General features: G+C 53.0%; 1 protein-coding gene across 2 annotated transcripts in view; it reads right to left on the reverse strand.

The window, feature by feature from the left end:
• The window catches only part of TRIM62 (tripartite motif containing 62), a 44,846-nt gene extending 41,767 nt beyond the window's left edge, over positions 1–3,079 (reverse strand). For both annotated transcript variants that reach the window (XM_073316466.2, XM_073316465.2), the window contains exon 1: positions 2,603–3,079. In XM_073316466.2, the coding sequence (XP_073172567.1) occupies positions 2,603–3,010 (408 nt within the window). In that variant the 5' untranslated portion in view covers positions 3,011–3,079. The remainder of the gene's footprint in view (positions 1–2,602) is intronic.
• Positions 3,080–23,528: the final 20,449 nt, after the last annotated feature.

Genomic DNA, 23,528 nt, shown 5'->3' on the forward strand with positions numbered 1-23,528 from the left:
TTTTCAGTCTGGGGTCCCTCAGTGCAAAGCAGAACCAGCACTAAGGGAATTTTCAAATTTGATCTCTGAAATGATTTCAAAATCCATGGCAGTTGCTGGTTAGCTGCATAAGTCACCCAAGAAGGAACAATACTATGTGACTTCTATTGCTAACCAATAAAGAACCTGATTTCACAAACTCAGTGGGCAAACAACCCATAGGGAGAGAATAATTTGGGGGAGGAATTTGGGAACAATTTTGAATCATGAATGAGCCCAGGAACTTCATGCTAGGAGTACTTTGGCCACACCCAAATAATCAGCATTCCCCACTGGAGAACCCCACACACTAGTCTCCCTCCTGAACCACCCCTTGCCTCATAGCCCAACTAGATATATCTCCCACCCCGCAGGCATCCTAGGACAATCCAAAGCACACACAAACTCTGAGGCCCTGTGATTTTTGGGCAATTTACAGGCTACCCCTTTTATCTTCACCAACACCCCACCATCCCTATCCCCTTCCCCACCAATAGTTCTGGGACCCAAAGATCCTAAAGCCAGCTCCGATACCACTCTGGAGTGGAAGGGTAATAACTGTACCCTATCGCTGAGATCTCAGGCTGCGTGCCACCCTGATACCAGCCAGATGTATCCTTAATAAGGCAATAAATGCTGTTATCAACTGGGAAGCAATTAGTTGGTGGGTCTGAGGCCAGTGTCTGGCTCCTACCCAGTGCAGAGATCTTAGCCAGTTTCACTTCATAGCCATAAAAAACCCCAGCTCCCCTGGTTAAAGTCCAATTCACAGAGAAAGAGGAAATTTGCTTTAAAAATCCCAAAGGGTACTAAGCAGCAGGAGACTGAGACCAGGCCCCCAGTCTCCCTCTTGCTAGATTATTAATCCAAAAATTAAAACAGACACGTGATTACCAGCTTCCTGCCCAACACGATGCCTCCAATGATACCGGCAGAGCATGCGCTGTAAATCATCCACTGCGCTGTGCCCAGCTACGTGACCCACTGGAAATGCAGGAGACAGGCTCATGGAGGTCTCAAGTTTGGGAATCTCAGCTCAATCTCTTGCCCTGGAGGCAAGCAAGCTTTGTCACTGAGAGCAGAGAGAGATGTAGACACCCACCACTCACATCCACCCAAATAAACCTCCGCAGCAAAGCGTCCCACAGAGGACTGCTGCACAGGAGGGACACAGTTCCTTCCTGACCCTGCAAAGCATGGCATTCAATCATCCCTATCTTAAATCTCAACCTCTGCTGCTCACCCCCAAAGCATGGTACGCTGCAGACTGGAGAGAAAGCTGTTTACCTTGCTATCCCTTTCAGCAGCACTCAGGATAGAAGGAACACCATATTACTCCCCAGCAGAAGGAAGTGGATTCATTCCACAGGTCTATCGGTCTTTCTGCACCATTTGGTCTTTGGCATCTTCCTTGTGGGTATTTCTAGCTCCGTGGACCGCAGGATCCTGGGAGGTAGTATACAGCCAGCCCATGTCACTTACAATGTCACTCAAGTCAAGCACCATTTGAATCACTGGACGGTACCGGGGAGCTGAGATGCCGAGGCGCATGCTCAGACAGATGCACAGAGCAGCAAAGCAGGCAGGATGGGGGTGAGAAGAGAACTGCGGGTAGGGGATGGAATCAAGAGGAGGCGCAGTTCGCTGAGGGTTGTTGTGGGGGCATGATCCCTGCCAAACGGCTCAGAAAGGGGCTGGCTGCTCCTTTTATTAAATGAGGGGTTCACCACCCCTCCTTGTGAAGCAGATGGAGCACAGCACGCCCTGCCTGGGGAACAGGCCCTCCTGGGGGGCTGGCTCCAGTCAGAAACCCCAAAACAAGAACGGTGGTTAAGGAAACAAGGGGAGGGTAGAGGATGAGAAGAGGCTGCCGCCTCTGGGGAAGGGACAGAAGGGGGGCGTGTGGCACCGTCTGTACCCTCAGCAGAAGCTCTCTCCAGGAGCTCGGCATAGGCCTGATGCGCTAAGGCCGGACTGCCACACAGCGCTCCCTCCCTCCCTCCCTCCCCCGGCACAGGGCAGAGGCTCTGGGCTCTTGTCCGCTGCCCCAGGAGAGAGCTACTGCCTGAGCCAGGCAGGTTCAGGGCTCCGGAGCGACCCAGCGCCGGGCTGGGGGCAGGCATGGCCGGCCGGAGGAATGAGAGCCTAGCTCTGGGCGGAGCAGCAGCTGGCCAGCCAGGCTGAGCGCAGGGCTTTCGCCCGTGGGCACCTCCTCGGCAGAGCTCAGCGTGTCATGAAAGGGGTGCCAGGGCTTTTTACAGTCACAACTGAGTGCCGGGGGTCGCCGTGTCCGTCCGTAGCCACAGAAACTACGAGGCGTCCGGTGGCACCTTAAAGGCGAACAGATTTGTACCCACTTCCTCAGATGCCTGGCGGGGAGAAAGGGCTTTCTACCCACCACAGCTTCTGCCCAAATCCATCTGTTCCTCTTTGCCCTGCCACCGGACTCCCCGCTGGTTTTATTCACCACTGAGGCCGCGAGCGCGGGGCGCCGCCCTGCCAGGCAGCGGGCTCCCCAGCACCGGCCCCTCCCGGGAGGCTCGGCCGGGGGCAGGGCCCATCCCGCTTCAGCCGGGGCGCCCACCTGCAGCTCCTCGAAGGCGTCGTCCACGTTGGTGACCTGGTGCTGCTCGTGCACGGCGGGCTCGTCGCAGAAGAAGCAGACCACGGCGCGGTCCGTGAGGCAGAAGAGTTTCACCTTCTCGTGGTCCTTGCAGGGCGCGGAGCGGCGCCGCGCGCTCAGGATGGCGTCCAGCGGGAAGGCCGCGTAGCGCTCCACGATGTTGGCGAGCTTGAGGCTCGGCGCCAGCGCGGGCTCGGCGAAGGTGCGGCGGCACTCGGGGCAGTCGCGGGCGCCCTGGTGCTCCTGCCGGACCCAGTGCTCCGTGATGCATCTCCGGCAGAAGTGGTGCTCGCAGCCGAAGCTCACCGGGTCCTGGTAGATGCTCAGGCAGATGGAGCAGAGCAGCTCGTCTTTCAGGCTGCAGGCCATGGCGGGCGCCGCCTCCCCCAGCGGCGATGGCCCGCGGGGCCCGACAGCGGCTCTGCCCCGGCCGCTGCAGCCGCCCGCCCCCCGGGCAGCCCGGCCCCGGCCCCGGGCGAGGCGCCTCCCTGCGCAGCGCGCACACGCCCGGCCTCTGTGCCCCTGCCTCCGCGGAGCCGGCCGGCCGCCGGCACTGCGCGTCCACACCCCCTCGGCGGGCTGCCCCGCGGCCGGCCCGGGCTGGGGACGCTGCCGGGGGGGCTCGGGCCCGCCTTGTCCCGCGGCTCCCGCTCCGGAAGCGGCGGCAGAGCGGCGCCGGCAGCCGCGAGCACGGAGCGAGCCGCGCCCGGCTCGAGTCTGGCCTCCCCGCCCTTCCCGGCGCAGCTGCCAGGACAAAGGGAGCCCGCGGGGCCCCGCGCCTGCTCCCCGCGCCGCGTCAGGGCCGGCCGGGGAATTTCCTCCCGGTTCTGCGCACTGGCGGGGCGGGGGCTAGCGGCGCAGGGATCCCGGCAGCCGGGGCGGGCTGGGGGCGCTCCGCCCGCCGGCATGGAGCCCCGCGCGGCGCGCTCCTGCCCGCGGTCAGCGGAGCCCGCAGCAGCCCGCACGCCCCGCCTGCAGGGCGCCGCCGCCCTGGGAGCTCGGAGTTGCACCCCGCTGCGGGGTTGCATGGGACCCGGCCGCAGCACACGGCTGGCTGGCTCTGGGCGTGGGGCTCGGGCGGGAGGAGTAGGTTGTGCCCAGCCGGGCTCAGTGTCCCCTACATGGGCCGTGCCCTCCCCCCATCTCGGCCCAACCCGCACGCGTCCGGGCTCACTACGAGAGCTGGCGGGGGAAATTCCAGGAGGAAAATGTTTGGTTGGAATTTGCTGATTTGGCGAAGTCGTGGGACGGGCTCCATTTCGCCCAAACTCCCGCAGAAATCAGGCGGGTTTCCCCGCCCGGCTCCTGGACAGCCCGCCAGGCAGGTGGCTGGGTGCTAGCGGGGCGCAGTGCCCTGCCCTGCCCTGCCGCCGGGGCTCTGTCCCCCCGGAGACTTTAGAACTTCGGGGCTTGGCTTCAAATCGGACCCAAACCACATTCTGACACTGGAACCCCCTGAAAGGGAAGGACGGGGTCCAGCTCTAGTCAGGGGCTTCCCCTGGCCTGAGACGCTGCCACCATCTGTGGCTTAGCGGGCGCATCCGCCCTGCTGCCAACCCTAAAAGGTCAAAAATCATGACTCAGATCCCCCAAAATCAACAGATGGTTTTAATAAGATGATTCTGGTTTTTTCCCCACACTCCCCAACCCCCCATTGCATAGGGTGGAGGCAGTTACAGCTCTGCCAGCCCCCCCCCCCCCCACCGCACAGTGCTGGGGCAGTTACGGCTCTGCCAGCCCCCCCCCACCGCACAGTGCTGGGGCAGTTACGGCTCTGCCAGCCCCCCCCCCTCCCCTGCACAGTGCTGGGGCAGTTACGGCTCTGCCAGCCCCCCCCCCCCCGCACAGTGCTGGGGCAGTTACGGCTCTGCCAGCCCCCTTTCCCCCCCCCCGCACAGTGCTGGGGCAGTTACGGCTCTGCCAGCCCCCCCCCCCGCACAGTGCTGGGGCAGTTACGGCTCTGCCAGCCCCCTTTCCCCCCCCCCCCGCACAGTGCTGGGGCAGTTACGGCTCTGCCAGCCCCCTTTCCCCCCCTCCCCTGCACAGTGCTGGGGCAGTTACGGCTCTGCCAGCCCCCCCTCCCCCCCTCCCCTGCACAGTGCTGGAGCAGTTACGGCTCTGCCAGCTCCCCCCCCCCCCCGCACAGTGCTGGGGCAGTTACGGCTCTGCCAGCCCCCTTTCCCCCATCCGAAGTGAGGGCAGTTGGGTCCCAGTTACACCATACTCCCAGTTCCATTCCCAGCTCTGCCCCACCTGCAGCTGTGGGGCCCCTGAGCCCTCCTCAAGGTCTAGGACACCACAATGGCTTCCTCGTCTCCCCTGTCCCATGCCTGGGTGGGGGCAGCTCCAGGGCTCTTTACCAGCCTCTCCAGGGAAGGAAGGGCTGCTCCTCTCCCTCCTCCCCTACCCAAAACTCCTCTGGCTCCTGAGGGAAGGGGGGAGAGTGCTGCATGCCTCCTGCAGTAGCTCTGATGGGTTGCTTTTCCAGGGAGGATGAGGAACAGAGGGGGTTTCTCCAGGGTGGGGCTGGAAATCCCTTAGGGCTGAAGCTTCTGCTGTGATTGATTTACTACAGCAAAGGTCAAAATCCCTGCAACTAGAAAGTAGGCATTTGTACCTTCTGTCCCTGCCATATTGCTGGGCCTGAGGTCCCAATGAACAGGGGGAAAGCAGCAAACTGCCTTGGCTCAAATGCAGGTGGGATCCTGAAAGCTCTAGGGCCTAGATCTGTAAAGGTATTTAGGCTCCTAACCTCCCATTGCGATCAACAGCGCATGTCCCATTGACAACTGGGCTTGTGCTCCTAAATCAATCAGTTGCTTTGGAAAAGACCACTCTGCTCTCTGGCTGTTCTAGTCACCTTACATGTTACTTGTAACAGCAAATACATTTTCAGACCAAGGAGTGATTTTAAAATTGTCCTTCTAAGCTTTAAAGCCTCCCCCAGCCTCCCAAGGTAATTATAATTGTCCCAATTTCATCAGCGGGGCTACTCAGCTACTGAGATGACTTGCCCAATAGCAGTGGTGGAACCAGGGCATGAACCCAGATCACAGTCCTTCCCACAACTGGGAGCAGAACCCTGGAGTCCTGACTTCTGCTTCTCAGCTCTAATGACTAGAGCCCACTCTGTACACCACACAAGGCTACTACAGAGCATGAGACCACAGCCTGAGCTGGATTTAGAGCCTTAACGGAGGGACATTTCAGTGGGTAGGAGGGGACAGTATTTAATGTTATACTTCATTTTAAAAAACAGTGTTCTTCTTTGTTTTATCCCTATCCCTTCAACCCATTTCCCACACTGTATCTTTGCTTCTCTCTACCATATGCTTTATTTCAAGCCCCTCATATCTATCTATCTGTCCCGAAACAGGCCCTCTCTCTATCCATTTATCTATCCCTATACAGCCCACTATCTATCTAATCTGACTCAGGTGACCTCACACCTTTGTCCTGACCTATCTGTTATTTTTTACAGTATGTGTACAGTGCCATTGTTGTGAATCTAATTAGCTGTCTATCTTCCTCCCGCACATCTGTCTCGCCCCTCTTCCAGACCCCTCACCTATCCCCTCGCTTGACAGTTTGAAATCTCACAACGATTTGCATCCTCAAAGGTCCCTAAAAAGACTCTTGTTCCTTACTTTACAGATGCCATGTTCTTATTATGACAACAAACGCTGAGCAATTTAAGGCTGGAAATCCAAATCCAAAAAGCGTATTACTGATATCCATGCCTAATGACAGTGTAATCAGACCAGAATCACCTAACATGCACCGGATGCGTCTCTGACTCCAGATGGAGATGCTCAGCACGTAGTCTGCATGCAAATAATGGGAAATGAAGTATGTAGCGTATCGTAAGACATTGTTTCCCCACTGATGGCACCAGGAATACAAAGTTTGAAAGGGAGCTGTGACTTCTGAGCCAGAGACACAAGAGAAGAGCTGCTGGGGGTGCAGCTGTGTGAATGAGAGAGGCTGGTCCTCTGGGAGGAAAGCCACTGAGTTCACAGCTGGGAAGGCTGTGCCCTTTCTGAATGCTGGCAGGATCTGCAGCAGGCCCGGTCTCCTTCAGCAGCTCCCTAGAGAGATGTAGCCCAGCTGGTCTCCACTTCAGGGGAAACATCAATCACAGGCCTTTCAAGCTCCAGTGAATGCATCCGCTGAATGCATCCAGAATGCATCTGAAGAAGTGAGCTCTAGCTCACGAAAGCTTATGCTCAAACAAATTTTAGTCTCTAAGGTGCCACAAGTCCTCCTTCTGTTTTAGTGAGGATAACGACATCCTCCCACTTCCTGCCCCCTGACTGCCCCCCTCAGAACTCCCAACCCATCCAACCCCCCCACTCTTTGTCCCTAACTGCCCTCCCCAGGACCCCACCCCCTATCCAACTCTGACTGCCCCCCAGGACCTCCTGCCCCTTATCCAACCCCCCCTTCCTCCCCCTGCCCCCTTACCATGTTGCTCAGAGTGGCAGGACAGGCTTATTGGAAAGCCTGGGAAGTGGGCGGGTGCAAACCATGCTGCCCATGTGGCGGTGTGGCTGCGGGGGAGGGGGGACAGCGGAGGAGGGGCCTGGGCTAGCCTCCCCGGTGTGGGCCACAGTTTGCCCACCTCTGTTCTCCTGGCAGCAATGCCCCTGTGCTGATTGGGCCGTCATAACCATACAGCCTAGGGTAGCCTAAAATTCCTCCTTACCTGTAAGGGGTTAAGAAGCTCAAATAACCTGGTTGGCACCTGACTAAAAGGACCAATGGGGAAAGAAGATACTTTCAGATCTGGGGGGCGGGGGAGACTTTTTGTGCTCTGTGTTGTGTGTTTTCTTGGGAAGCTGAGAAGCATCAGGTCAGAAAACTCCTTCTCATATAAACCATCCTAAAAGTCTCTCATATTACAAAAATTGAAAGTAAAAGCCAGGCAAGGCATGTTAGGTTATCTTTTGTTCTGCTTGTGAATTTTTCCTTTGCTGGGGGGAGGTTTATTCCTGTTTTTTATAACTTTGAAACTAAGCCTAGAGGAAGTCCTGGTGTGCTTTTGCAAAAAGAAAAGGAGGACTTGTGGCATCTTAGAGACTAACCAATTTATTTGAGCATGAGCTTTCGTGAGCTATAGCATCCGATATATACATCCGATGAAGTACAAATACAGACTAACACGGCTGTTACTCTGAAACCTGTCGGTGTGCTTTTGTTACCCTGTAAAAATATTTTCCATCCTGATTTTACAGAGGTGATTTTTACCTTTTTTTAAAAAAAATAAAATCCTTCCTTTTAGAACCTGACTGATTTTTCTATTGTCCTAAGACCCAGGGGTTTGGTTCTGTGATCACTTTGTAACCAATTGGTTAGGATATTATTCTCAAGCCTCCCCAGGAAAGGGGGTGTAAGGGCTTGATGGGATATTTTGGGGGAATAGGAACTCCAAGTGGTCCTTTCCCTGATTCTTTGTTAAATCACTTGGTTGTGGCAGCGTACCCTCCAAGGGCAAGGAATTTGTACCTTGGGGAAGTTTTAACCTAAGCTGGTAGAAATAAGCGTAGGGGGTCTTTCATGCGGGTCCCCACATCTGTACCCCAGAGTTCAGAGTGGGGAGGGAAGCCTGACAGGCACGCTCTCTGCTGCCACCACACCCGCAGCACTTCCACAGTGCGGCTCTTCGATGAGTCTGCTGCTGCCTGCAGGGGGCCTTGCCCTTCAGCTCAGGCACTAGAGACTCTGGGTTTGAGGTCCCCAGGTCATAGGTTCAGTCCCTGTAGGTGATGACTTACCAGCAATTTTATTACCCAGGCTAGATGAGCAGCACTGAGTTGAGGGGAATGCTGCAGGGGCAAAGCCATTTCAGAGCTGATCCCAGGGGAGGGGAAGGAAACAAGCTCATTGCTCCAGGCCCACGATATGCTTCTCTCTCACATACACCCATTTCTTGATTGCTCCTCCAAGACCAACTGGTCCCTACAATTACCTGCTGCTGCTCAGAGTCCAGTGATGGTATCTGAGGTCAACAGCACTAAAATACTGCTCTGGTGTCAATAGTTCTTGAGACTGCACATTGGGAGGTGTGGCAAATTCCCCACAGCTGTTCTAGCCCAGGGTGATGACCACTGCTCACAGGCAGTCAGAGCTTTGTCCTCACCCATACCTATTTCACATTTGGGGACAATGCATACCTTCAAATCAGCGGCACTGCTATGGGTACCCGCATGGCCCCACAGTATGCCAACATTTTTATGGCTGACTTAGAACAATGCTTCCTCAGCTCTCGTCCCCTAATGCCCCTACTCTACTTGCGCTATATTGATGACATCTTCATCATCTGGACCCATGGAAAAGAAGCCCTTGAGGAATTCCACCAGGATTTCAGCAATTTCCATCCCACCATCAACCTCAGCCTAAACCAATCCACACAAGAGATCCACTTCCTGGACACTACTCTGCTAATAAGCGATGGTCACATAAACACCACCCTATACTGGAAACCTACTGACCGCTATTGCTACCTACATGCCTCCAGCTTTCACCCTGACCACACCACATGATCCACTGTCTACAGCCAAGCTCTACGATACAACTGCATTTGCTCCAAACCCTCAGACAGAGACAAACACTTACAAGATCTCTATCAAGCATTCTTACAACTACAATACCCACCTGCTGAAGTGAAGAAACAGATTGACAGAGCCTGAAGAGTACCCAGAAGTTACCTACTACACGACAGGCCCAACAAAGAGAATAACAGAACGCCACTAGCCATCACCTTCAGCCCCCAACTAAAACCTCTCCAACGCATCATCAAGGATCTACAACCTATCCTGAAGGACGACCCATCACTCTCACAGATCTTGGGAGACAGGCCAGTTCTTGCTTCTAGACAGTCCCCCAACCTGAAGCAAATACTCACCAGCAACCACACACAACACAACAAAACCACTAACCCAGGAACCTATCCTTGCAACAAAGCCTGTTGCCAACTGTGTCCACATATCTATTCAGGGGACATTCAAAAACCAGTGGGAGAACACTTCAATCTCTCTGGTTACTCGATTACAGATCTAAAGTCGCAATATTACAACAAAAAAACTTCAGAAACAGACTCCAACGAGAGACTGCTGAATTGGAATTAATTTGCAAACTGGATACAATTACCTTAGGCTTGAATAAAGACTGGGAGTGGATGTGTCATTACACAAAGTAAAACTATGTCCCCATGTTTATTTCCCCCCACACACACTGTTCCTCACACGTTCTTGTCAATTGCTGGAAATGGCCCACCTTAATTATCACTACACCAGTTCCCCACCCCCCCGCCGCTCTCCTGCTGGTAATAGCTCACCTTACCTGATCACTCTTGTTACAGTGTGTATGGTAACACCCATTGTTTCATGTTCTCTATGTATAGAAAACTCCCCACTGTATTTTCCACTGCATGCATCCGATGAAGTGAGCTGTAGCTCACGAAAGCTTATGCTCAAATAAATTGGTTAGTCTCTAAGGTGCTGCAAGTCCTCCTTTTCTTTTTGCAGATACAGACTAACACGGCTGCTACTCTGAGAGCTGATTGTGATTCCTGTGATTCCTGTTCTAGCCCCAGGGTGATGACCACTGCTCAGAAGTGGTCAGAGCTGATCGTGATTATCAATATTTGTTGAGCACTAGCATCATGCTCAGCCTGGCATCAAACATCCGTGAGAGCACAGTCCCTGCCCCAAGCTACATAAGCAACTGGATAGGTTGGCTGCCTCCTTTCTTCATCCTCCGGGTGCATATCCACCTTCCTCATCTTTGTCTTCTCTATCGCTTTCCACCATTCGCTGCGTAGGATCAATGGGATCTGGGTCCTATGATCAGAGGGAGCCTCGTTGCAGCCTTGGGGCAGACCAGCAACTGGCAGTGCAGGGCACAGAAGGTCACTGCTGGCTGGACAGACTCCTTCTGGGCTGGGCTGGGCTGGGCTGGACCACTTGGGAGGGAGATGAAGAGATCTGTGTGAGTAATGGATAGTTCGGTTCACTGGCCATTCCAAAACAACAACAAAATAATTTTGTGACAAACTGGAAACAATTGTTTTTGAAATTTTTGGTGAATTGAAAAATTGGGGAAAAAATTAATTTTGGGTCAGACAAAATGTTTTGTTTCCTTTCAGTGTTGAGCTTTTTTTCATTTTTACATTAAAAATGTTAAATTCCAAGGGCTAATTTCTAAACAAAAAGCCATTTTGAATTGAAAAGTCAAAGCATTTCATCGAAAACATGTCAGAACCAAGTGTTTTGACTTTTTCAGAATTTTTTTTAGTTTTTTTCCCCGACCAAAACAATTAGCCAAAACTGACCTAAAATCACACAATATTTCTGTTTACTTGAATCTGCATTTTTGTCTGAAAAAAGCTTTAGTCAAAATTCCACACACACACCCCTCCCCACCCCCGGCTCTAAAGAGGAAGGGCTCAGATCTGGGAGGAAGACAAGATCCCACAGAGCGAAAGCCTCTTTGGGGAGCCTGACTCTTCTGGAGCCTCAAAACTAGAGTGTTGAGCCTCATGGAGCATGACCCTACCTTTGCTCTGCCCTTCCTTTACCTAGTCACAGGGGAGTGGGCTCTTTGGAAGACTCCCCTCTACTTGCATTGCCCCCTGGCTTCTTGCCTCTGCACAGCCTACTGTGCTTGGAGTGCAGGTATTGCGTTCCTCTTCACCCACTCATGTGATGCTGTTGCTCCATACAGGGCATGCTATCAACTGGCGTAACATCCTGGAATATAACTAACACCAGGTGGTGCTGTTACATAGAGTTCTCCAAGACCTTTTTCTAGTGTGCGAGCAAATGTGCAGTCTTGGGAAGAAATGCTATATGATGTTAGTTTTGTTATGCAAGGTTCTGGCTAGCGGGAGCTGTGTGAGCAGCAGGAGCATTTGCTCTCTGCCATGAGGTCTGATTAGAGTCACTGTTTGAGGCTGAATTGCTCTCTGAGAACTGGATATTAGTATTGGGCTGAGATTCCTGGGGATTTCCCTGCCTGCTGTTTGTGAACACCACTGCTCCAGAACTGGAGTATATGTGTAAATAACACAAGTTACACTTAGAACTTGTCTGCACAAAGACACTCAGGAAAAATAACCTGAATTAACTAAAGGTGTGAATTTAAAATGGATTAGTTAAACTGCATTATATGCCTGTGTGGACACTCTCAGAATTAATGTGGCCTTAATTCAGTTTAGTTTAATTCACAAACTGAATTAAGGCCACTTTAATTATGAATGAGAATGTCCACACAGGGGTTTAATGCAGTTCAACTAATTCACTTTTAATTCATCCCTGTACAGACAAACCCTTAGAATACACCTAGACTCCATGTCAGTAATTTCTCCTCCATTGGGTAGCCAACTTGCAAGGTCCTTCCCATCAGCTGCTGGATAGAGGAGCAATGATAATAATAATAGAGACCTTTGGAGCCTGGGTATTCACAGGCCTTATCTTCACTAGGAGAAGGGGTTGAGTTTAGTTTGGGACAGCTAACGTGACCTAGCTAACTTTGATCTAAACTCAGGCACTTTTCCTTCCTAGTGTAGATGCAGGATAGTCAAATTTTAGCAGGCTGAGTTGTCACCTAGGCTGAGCTTAGTGAGCTAGCTTGTGTTAGCGAAGCGAAACCTAAACTCAACCACTTTTCCCAGTTCAGACAAAGCCACGCTGCTTATGCCCCAGCCCCCAGAAGCAGTCACTCTGTGGATTAAGAACATCAGCTCTTTCCCATTTTGAAATCCAAACTATCTGATGTAGCTTTCAACTGTGTCAGATTGAAAAGCACATATGAGCAGGGCTCTCCCCAATACAGTCACTACTGGTGCAAGAGCCTTCTTCTTGGAACAGCCTTTCTGCAGCTCTTCCTCTTAACCATCCCTCATCCCCTTTCAAATCTGTTTTCTCCTTTGTCTCTTAATCTCTTTCCTTCAGCAACTCTGTAATTTGTATATGGTACATAACCCTGTTATAGAATGGTTCGTAAACCCAGTCATGTGGATGCTGTGGCAAATTCTGCCAAATTGTTAGTCTACACCTTCAAGGCAAGTTCCAGTGCAGTTCATTACACTCAGCATCCTTAAATTCCCCTATATTTCATGAAGATACGACAGTCTCTTTCACTTGTCCTAAACTGCTTTGTAACATTGCTCTATACTGTTAAACAGCTGCAGCATCCCAGAGGTGGCTGCATTCCAGTGGTGGGTGAAGCCATCCTGACAGATATAGGCCAACATTTTCAAAAGTGGCTGCTGAGGTTTGGATGTCTCCCTATTGGGGTGTCTTAGTGTGATCCCTCCAAAATTGAGGCACCTGTAATTTCAGGGCTGCATCTGAAAATGTTGGGCAAATAGTTTGTAAAATGTTTTCAGACCCTTTGCACAGCGACTGTCAGAAATGGAAACTTGATACTGGGATGCCAAAAGAGTGGGAGAGAGAATAACACAGCAAACATTCGAATGCCATTCTATACATCCGCTAGGAATAGTGTGTGCAGACCCCTTCTCAGCAAGATATAGCAGATCCAGAGGGGTTCAGAGATGGACACTGAAAATGGTTAGAGGCCTAGCAAGACTTCTACAGAAAAGGTGACTGCGAAGATTGGGACTGTTTAGTTTAGAGAGAAGATGAATAAGCGGGGATATGACACTGAATGGCCCAGATTCTCCCGTTGACCATTTCTCATAATCCAAAACCAACACATTGGCAATGAAAGGCAGCCAATTGAACACAGAAAAAGGAAACATTGTTTTACAAACTATGTACTTAACCTGTGGAACTCACTGCCAGAAGATATCTCTGAGAGAGGGAGGACGATCAGGGCAGTGGCTTAGCCACTTGGGACACCTGGCTTCAATTCCCTGCTCCCCATAGACTTCCTGTGTGACCTTAGACAAGTCATTTCAGTTTCTGTGTGCCTCATTTTCCCATGGGGAGAATAGCCCCTCCATAACAGTGGTAAGGATAAAAACATTAAAGATTTGGAGGTTATCAGAGGCCAGGCAAATTGATAGATAGGTGAGGAGCTCGGCAGGGTTAAAATAGGGAGTGGACATTTAAATGGCTAGTGAGAACCCCCGTAAATAGGAAATATAGATTCTTAGAAGGGCTAAAATCGCTCTCAGCTGGCAGTGATTCACCCTCACTGGATTAGGCTGAAACCTACGGGTAGGTTATTCCTTAGTGCTTCACCAGGGGGTTTCTTGCACCTTGGTCTGAAAGGTGCTGGTTGCTCTCAGGCAGGATGCTGGATGAGATGGACTCCGGTTTGGATTTTCCTTGGGATTCAGTCAGAGGGTTTCGTAGCTGGGTGTCTGCTGCTGCTGCCCCAGGGCATTCGGGGCAGGGAGAAAGGGGTGCACTCCTCTGGGCTTCGGCCACCCTGCAGAACCTGCAGCGCCATACAGCTTGGTCTGCAAGCCTGGTGCTGGAGCTGCCCGAGCAAGCTGTGAGGCAGCATTGTGAGGCCAGGGAGCAGCCCATTCCTGGCAGAGCAATAACAGCACTGCACAGACACTCCCCCGGGCTCTTTGCGGGGCCCTCGCAGCCCTGGCCAGCAGCCAACCTCCCTGCGTGTTTAGATTGGCAATGAGCGAGCCATCCTCGCAGAAAGATGGAATTTGCTCCGATTTAAGGTGGGGTGTCAGAATTCTGTGCTGCACAGGCTGTCGGCTGGGTGAGCAGTAGCCCCGGGAGCATGTGTCGCTTCTCACTAGTCTTGTGGATGCTGGAAGAGTGCTGGGGGTGGGGTGGGGGAGGGGATTCGTTCAAAATCCCGCGCCCCCTCCCCCCAGCTGTCTGATCCAAAATTCGTAAGTTCAGGCTGTTCTTCATCTTGTGATTTTTTCTAAAGCAAACATTTCTGTGCCGTTTTTTTCTGCTTTAAAAAAACATCAGTCAGCAGCCCTTTTGTCACTGTCTGCAACCCTACAATAACAAACCTGTGTACTCAGCCCAGCGCTCCTCAGCAACCCGACAATAGCAAACCTGTGTACTCAGCCCAGCGCTCCTCAGCAACCCGACAGTAACAAACCTGTGTACTCAGCCCACCGCTCCTCCGCAACCCGACAGTAACAAACCTGTGTGCTCAGCCCAGCGCTCCTCAGCGACCCGACAGTAACAAACCTGTGTGCTCAGCCCAGCGCTCCTCAGCGACCCGACAATAACAAACCTGTGTGCGCAGCCCAGCGCTCCTCAGCGACCCGACAGTAACAAACCTGTGTGCTCAGCCCAGCGCTCCTCAGCGACTCGACAATAACAAACCTGTGTGCTCAGCCCAGCGCTCCTCAGCGACCCGACAATAACAAACCTGTGTGCTCAGCCCAGCGCTCCTCAGCGACCCGACAATAACAAACCTGTGTGCGCAGCCCAGCGCTCCTCAGCAACCCGACAGTAACAAACCTGTGTGCTCAGCCCAGCGCTCCTCAGCGACCCGACAATAACAAACCTGTGTGCTCAGCCCAGCGCTCCTCAGCGACCCGACAATAACAAACCTGTGTGCTCAGCCCAGCGCTCCTCAGCGACCCGACAATAACAAACCTGTGTGCGCAGCCCAGCGCTCCTCAGCAACCCGACAATAACAAACCTGTGTGCGCAGCCCAGCACTCCTCCGCAACCCGACAGTAACAAACCTGTGTGCTCAGCCCAGCGCTCCTCAGCAACCCGACAATAGCAAACCTGTGTGCTCAGCCCAGCGCTCCTCCGCAACCCGACAATAAAAAACCTGTGTGAGCAGCCCAGCGCTCCTCCGCAACCCGACAATAACAAACCTGTGTGCGCAGCCCAGCGCTCCTCCGCAACCCGACAATAGCAAACCTGTGTGCGCAGCCCAGCGCTCCTCAGCGACCCGACAATAACAAACCTGTGTGCTCAGCCCAGCGCTCCTCAGCAACCCGACAATAACAAACCTGTGTGCTCAGCCCAGGGCTCCTCAGCGACCCGACAATAACAAACCTGTGTGCTCAGCCCAGGGCTCCTCAGCGACCCGACAATAACAAACCTGTGTGCGCAGCCCAGCGCTCCTCAGCAACCCGACAATAACAAACCTGTGTGCTCAGCCCAGCGCTCCTCAGCAACCCGACAATAACAAACCTGTGTGCTCAGCCCAGGGCTCCTCAGCGACCCGACAATAACAAACCTGTGTGCGCAGCCCAGCGCTCCTCAGCAACCCGACAATAACAAACCTGTGTGCGCAGCCCAGCGCTCCTCAGCAACCCGACAATAACAAACCTGTGTGCGCAGCCCAGCACTCCTCCGCAACCCGACAGTAACAAACCTGTGTGCTCAGCCCAGGGCTCCTCAGCGACCCGACAATAACAAACCTGTGTGCGCAGCCCAGCGCTCCTCAGCAACCCGACAATAACAAACCTGTGTGCGCAGCCCAGCGCTCCTCAGCAACCCGACAATAGCAAACCTGTGTGCTCAGCCCAGCGCTCCTCCGCAACCCGACAATAAAAAACCTGTGTGAGCAGCCCACCGCTCCTCCGCAACCCGACAATAGCAAACCTGTGTGCGCAGCCCAGCGCTCCTCAGCGACCCGACAATAACAAACCTGTGTGCTCAGCCCAGCGCTCCTCAGCAACCCGACAGTAACAAACCTGTGTGCTCAGCCCAGCGCTCCTCAGCAACCCGACAATAACAAACCTGTGTGCTCAGCCCAGCGCTCCTCAGCAACCCGACAATAACAAACCTGTGTGCTCAGCCCAGCGCTCCTCAGCGACCCGACAATAACAAACCTGTGTGCTCAGCCCAGCGCTCCTCAGCGACCCGACAATAACAAACCTGTGTGCTCAGCCCAGCGCTCCTCAGCGACCCGACAGTAACAAACCTGTGTGCTCAGCCCAGCGCTCCTCAGCGACCCGACAGTAACAAACCTGTGTGCACAGCCCAGCGCTCCTCAGCAACCCGACAATAACAAACCTGTGTGCTCAGCCCAGCGCTCCTCAGCGACCCGACAGTAACAAACCTGTGTGCTCAGCCCAGCGCTCCTCAGCGACCCGACAGTAACAAACCTGTGTGCTCAGCCCAGCGCTCCTCAGCGACCCGACAGTAACAAACCTGTGTGCTCAGCCCAGCGCTCCTCAGCGACCCGACAGTAACAAACCTGTGTGCTCAGCCCAGCGCTCCTCAGCGACCCGACAGTAACAAACCTGTGTGCTCAGCCCAGCGCTCCTCAGCGACCCGACAGTAACAAACCTGTGTGCTCAGCCCAGCGCTCCTCAGCCCTATGTTAATTCACAAACCTGTGGGCGCAGCCCTATGTTAATTCAGGAGAACTCTGCAATAAAAGGTCAGCGTGCACAGTGCCTGCCAGCCACCCTGCCTTTAGGAACCAGTGTTTGCAGACAATGCAGAGAAAACCAAATCACCATACTGTGCACAGAGGGCCTTTCATCCAAGGATCGAAAGAGGTCAGGAAGAAAGTATCCCCTTGTCAAGATCAGCTGCAATTCTTCTTTTAGGAAATGGATTCAGAAATCCATAGAAAGGCTGCAGATTTCTCCTCTGAGAGTCTCAACGCACCAGCCCAGCTTCCGCCCCGACAACTCGCTCTGAGGGTTTGTCTACACTAGAACTGTCACTGGGATCTCCTCAAAGCCTGGTGCAATATATCTCTGCTTCGATGAAACCCACTCTCACCCGCAACCCTTGATCCATACTCAGGCTGGTTAGCCTGGCTGGCCTCCTGCGTCAGCGCACTGGCTCAGTCAGATATTTCTACCTGATCTGGAAATAGAACTAGGTCCAGCACAGACAGACTCAAAGAGGCTTTGAGATTCTCCCTGGGACACAAGATTTTGGCCTGTCATGGAGTCAGTTGAACTTTTTCATTCCAAATTCTTTCTCAATGCAAAATGATCTTTTGCTGAAAAGAAAGACTTCTGGGGGGATTTTTCAAAATTTTCCAGTTTGTCGACAAAAATATGACCACTAAAAATGTTATTTTTCCATTTTTGTGTGTGTCTGTGTGTGTTGATTTCTTCCCCTTTCTCTCCTTTCCCCCCTTTTTCAGCTTTGCCACTGAAAAAGGGGAAAAAAGGGAAAGGCGGTGACCCAGAACGTCAGCAATTTTTCAGTTTTATTTTTGAGGAAAAATCAGAAAAGAAAACATTTTCAAACATTTCCACGTAACCCAGTGTTGTGATTTTGTCATGAGTCTTTCAATACTTGGTGTTTTGTTGGAAACCCCAGCTGCCGCAGTTAAGTGTGTATATGAGGATCTCAGCTTTCTTTTTAAAAAAAGTAAGTTTCTAGCCTGCCTGGTTGCACAGAAGAGTTTGAAAACGTGACTCCCCGAAGGCACAGAAAAAGACTCCAATGTGTATTATATTTTAAAATCTCCTGATTTTTAAGCCAGTTTTCTGATTCTGGGGGGGCCTGGCTCATGGGAGTTGAAAGGCTGGGTTCAGCAAGAATATGAAATGGACTTACCATTTTTTAAAACTTTTGTTGCATTATTTTGAACTAAGAATCTCTTCCACTACAAAAAATAAAAACAAACAAGCAAACTAAGAGCCACTGATATTACAGGCTGAGGTTTACTAGTTCCAATCATGATTTATGCCCTTATTTTCTGCCCCTTACTAATGGGGAAAAAAGCTCAGCCAAAATCCACAAAGCTCCCCTTCGTCTCCATTCGAGTCCCTTCTCCAAACTCACCTCTTCAGCCAGAAAATCACCATCTGCAAATGGCAAGCCAGGCGGCGAGCTGTGACCGCTGCTCCTGATTGACTAAGCGTGGCCCATACAGCTAGCTGATGCTAACACATTTGTTAATCCCCACTCACCCCCTCCTTTGATGTATCTGCCTGCTAAGCTTCACCTACGGGCCAGGACTGTCACTGGCTGCATGTTTGTACAGCTCCAAGCACCACGGAGCCTTGACCTCAGCGGAACCCTTTCGGCATACTGCAGTGTAACCCAGAGGGCTGGTCTGTGTGGGGGCTGCACCTTCCAACAGCTACTCTCCTCTGCTCAGCTCAATCAGTGTGCGGCTCTCAGCACTGCACTCTCAGCCTGAGAGCTGACTTTCCAGTCATCAGGGAAGTCGAGTGCCTAGCCCAGGGGATTGGGAGTCAGGCCTCCATTCCTGACTCCACCACAGGCCTGAGAGAAGTCGCTGTGCCTCAGTGTATGTCCACACTGCAGTGTAAGCCCAGGCTCAGGCTCAATCCTGAATCCCCCTTCTGTCTACACACAGATCGTTCAGACTTGGGCTCAGACTCAGGGTCCGAGAGTTCCAAACCTGAGTCCATCTGGGACCCAGGGTTCAAGCCCTATTATTTTGCAGCGTGATGCAGCCATGACAGACTCTTCCCCGGAGAGTGTGCCAACTCTATCCCACAGCCCCCCTGGCCGGTGTTCCTTGTCATCTCTATCCCACAAGATGCCAGTCAACTCACTTTGTTCAAATACAGCGCAGCATCTAACCTCTGAGCTGCAAAGAGAGTGAACCTCCGGCACTTGCAATGGCCACTGACCAGCCCTTGTTTTCTGTCCCTTCCTTACAGGACAAATGCAGGACCCACAAGACCCACAACTTCCAGGTGGCACGAGCAGATTTCGGGGACTCTCCGGTGTGAGGCCAACAAACTAACCATTTGCTTTCACTAAGTCCAAGGAATGACTGCACCTACCCGCAAACAGCAAAGTGGCTGGCAGCGTTGGAAATTCCCCAGACCAGGCTGTCAATGCAGAGAGCAGATTAAGCAGCTCAAGAACAACCATTGCAAAGCAAGGGATGAGAACCCCACCTCTGGGAACACGCCATCATCATGCATCTTTTACCAAGACTTTGCCCAGGTGCTGGCCACTGCAGAGAATGGAAATTAAAAATCACAATGGCTTTTTTCTAAGAAGTGCAGACCAGTCCGGGCTCGGGGCAGGGCAGCTCCTGGGGTGTTCCACCTAAGGCGCCCCTACCATTTGAGGCATTCCACACCTTGAAGGACACAAGGGTTTATTCCCCAGTGGCAAGCCAGCCGTGTGTCCCACCAAAGTATTCAGATGTATGGTGATGACCAGCACATCTGTGAGTGGAGTGGGCTGGTCAGCTACCGAAGTGGCCCTGAAAAATATGCCCTTCCCCAAAATGTGACTGCCTATCTGGAGTTCCTGCTCTGGGAAAAGTTTGCAGCTCTCAGCACCTGGGATTAGGTCACAATTCATGAGGGACACTACAGGATGCTGCATTAGCATCCATATGGGTTGGTGCCTCCCCATGGTGTACAGAACAGCCCATTATGACTGTATGGAGACACACAGAACTCTGCAGGCGCTCCCCTTCCTTCCCCCCGGCACATTTCTGGGCTGCACTCAACCCCCCAGCATATTTAATCCGAACAAAAGATTTTGCCACCTGTGGACCAGATGGACTACACTGAACTGAAATGGACTACAATTGTAAATGGACCCCATTTCAATCCCCCCTTCCCCAGTTCACTGTTAGCAGGCAGCTTGTTACATCATTGAGTTAATTATGCCTGCTGAGAGTGTAATCTTTTGGCAGAGTTTCTGAGATCAGTTCCATAAGCCAAGGCAAAAAGGGGTGAGCAGGGTCCCTAAGAGGAACAGTGGGGACACTAACTCCATTTAAGACAACGTCACTTGGAGGGAATAGTGCACAGCCTGTCCTTGGACGTAGATTCCTGATCAGCAGAAAACCCTGGCACCATGATCTTTCCCAGTGCAGCCAGGTTGTCATTCAGAAATCAGCCTCTGTGGTCCCCAAGGGCCTGTGTGCCAATGGAGTGGAACCTGCTGCAGTTTACATACCCATGTGCTCCTTGAGGAGGGCAAACTATGGGCACAAGTCCCATCAATGACCCCGGCCCAGTTTGGAAACCCCATTCTCTCAAAGCCAGCAGCTACCTCCGGAATATCTAACGCACGCCACTGTGGGGTAACCCACAAACTGGATCCCCTCAGAAGCCTCCGCCCCGCTGTACCCACAGTTGATTTTCCAGTCCCAGAGTGGTTGGCAATGGACCCGGAACAGTCTAAGGTAGTTTCCAGAGGACTCTAGCAACCAGCGTCAAGACCAGCGTGGCTGCCTCATGCATGCGTGGGTCGTGACGCTGGAGGGGTGGGGCAAGCGGCTCACTAAGCTCCACATATGTAGTTTTCTTCAGGCAAAAGTTCTGGACCCACTGCTGGTCACCTCAGGTCTGCATGACTCTGTGCTTGCGGCACTGCTCCACACACGCCCGTCTAGGAAGGGGACATCAGCCGCTTCGAGTCTGCCATGTCTGTGTCCTCCTCGACCTGCTCCATCGTCAGCTGTCAGGTGCCTTCAGTGGGTCAGGTTGAGGCCTCTTGGGAGAAAGGTGTCCTGAGCGGGCGGGAGGCTCGGAGCCAGGGAGGATGGAGGGATAGCGGATCACATCAGGGAGGGGGCTTCTACCATAGGGGCCTCATGGAAGGAGTCCCAGAGACGAGAGGAGGGTTCTGCTAAAAGTGCCCCTTCGGGCATCCTCATCCCTGACTAAGCAGTGATGATCCCTTGCTAAGGTGAGCCTGGAGACGCAGAGGGGGCCAGTGGCTTTGCTGGGGGCAGGACTGGGGCCAGGGTCCGTAGCACAGGTCTTGTGGCTAAGTGGCAAGTGATGTATTTCTTTCACAGCCACATGCTCTAACGTCCCGACGCCAGGGGTGTGGGAGCAGAACCATCTCCTGACCAGCTTCGTGCCATAATGCAGAGGGGCAGGTTCGCTGACAGAGCCCGGCACAGTGCTCAGGACAGGCTCGCCTGTCTCCATGTCCAGCCTCTGCTGCTTGTGATTCACAGTGCTGCCGATCAACACTGACATTATCAGCGCTCCCAAGCGCCTGCTGGGAACGCGCTCGCTCCCTCTTGGTTAGACTGCAGTTACCCCGATCCCACAGCCGGGCAGCCCCAGGCCCAGGCTGGGCGAAACAGTGCAGGGTCAGAAGGCGCCCACTAAGCTGCTCTGAAGAGACCAGGCAAGGCTATGTAGGCTTGTGCTGAGCTAGTAAAGTAAAACCCTAGCCTGCCCCATGCTTTCCCTTAGCCAGCTTAGCACTTGTTTGGACCTGAGAGCACAGTTCTTCCCCTAGGGAACATGCTGTCTCCAGCCCGGCTGTGGAGGAGGGGTACTCGACCTGTGCTCTCCCCCGGCTTCCCAGCCGTTAACGGTCTCTCTTTAACTGAACCTGAGTCTGATCCGCCCAATTACTCCTCCCCAGGTGTGCTCAATAGGGGCAATGATTTTCTGGGGCCCAGGTTCCCAAGAAAATGGGAGAATGGTGTCCTGTGAAAATGCCTGGGGATGGGGGAGTTGGTGCATATCCCCCACCACGGTGCTGCCAGGGGCAAGATCCAGGATGAAGACCACAATCAACAGCTCCGCTCTTCTGGCCCAGTGGAATCTCAACAAGAGCAAAGCTCATCTGTGCGGGAGACAGACCCTTCTCGGGGGCTGCTCTGACATGGCAGTGAACTCCCCCATCACACACCTCCCCACCTTCCAGTCCAAGCAGGAGCAGCAGGTCCTGCCCTTCTCCCTGAGCCCCCGCCCTCACACTGCCCCTTCCCCCAAGACCCTGCCCCCACACCCTCTCTTCCCCCAAGGCCCCAGCTCCAAGCTGTATCTTCCCCCCAAGACCCTGCTCTCCCCTGTCACTTGCTCCACCCCTTCCCCCTGTTCTGGTGCCCCTGACTCCAAGTGTGAGGCATATTTCTTTGGCCTCCTTTGCTAACAGAAACACACAGCCAAGGTTATATGCACACACTGCCAAGCCAAGCCAAGCCACTGCACATAAGAACATAAGAGCGCCCTGGGTCAGACCAAAGGTCCAGCTAGCCCAATCTCCAGTCTTCTGACAGTGGCCAATGCCAGGTGCCCCAGAGGGAATGACCAGACCAGGCCATTGAGTGATCCATCCCCTGTCGCCCACTCCCAGCTTCTGGCAGACAGAGGCCAGGGCCCAAGCCCTGCCCATGCTTCTTCCTTGGAGGCAAGCAAGAGAGACCAAACACCTGAGAGCTGTGTAGTCACAAGGCTCAGTGCATCACTGGAGGGTGTCTAGATGATCTGGAGGATGGTGTGGATTGCACCCTCAGCAAGTTTGCAGATGACACTAAACTGGGAGGAGAGGTAGATACGCTGGAGGGTAGGGATAGGATACAGAGGGCCCTAGACAAATTAGAGGATTGGGCCAAAAGAAATCTGATGAGGTTCAACAAGGACAAGTGCAGAGTCCTGCACTTAGGACAGAAGAATCCCATGCATGGCTACAGGCTGGGGACCAACTGGCTCGGCAGCAGTTCTGCGGAAAAGGACCTAGGGGTTACAGTGGACGAGAAGCTGGATATGAGTCAACAGTGTGCCCTTGTTGCCAAGAAGGCCAATGGCATTTTGGGATGTATAAGTAGGGGCACTGCCTGTGATTGTTCCCCTCTATTCGACATTGGTGAGGCCTCATCTGGAGTACTGTGTCCAGTTTTGGGCCCCACACTATAAGAAGGATGTGGAAAAATTGGAAAATGTCCAGCAGAGGGCAACAAAAATGATTAGGGGACTGGAACACATGACTTATGAGGTGATGCTGAGGGAACTGGGATTGTTTAGTCTGCGGAAGAGAAGAATGAGGGGGGATTTGATAGCTGCTTTCAACTACCTGAAAGGGGGTTCAAAAGAGGATGGATCTAGACTGTTCTCAGTGGTAGCTGATGACAGAACAAGGAGTAATGGTCTCAAGTTGCAGTGGGGGAGATTTAGGTTGGATATTAGGAAAAAACTTTTTCACTAGGAGGGTGGTGAAACACTGGAATGGGTTACCTAGGGCGGTGGTGGAATCTCCTTCCTTAGATATTTTTAAGGTCAGGCTTGACAAAGCCCTGGCTGGGA

Source organism: Lepidochelys kempii, chromosome 18 (genome assembly GCF_965140285.1).
Source record: "Lepidochelys kempii isolate rLepKem1 chromosome 18, rLepKem1.hap1, whole genome shotgun sequence".
Taxonomy (NCBI): Eukaryota; Metazoa; Chordata; order Testudines; family Cheloniidae; genus Lepidochelys; species Lepidochelys kempii.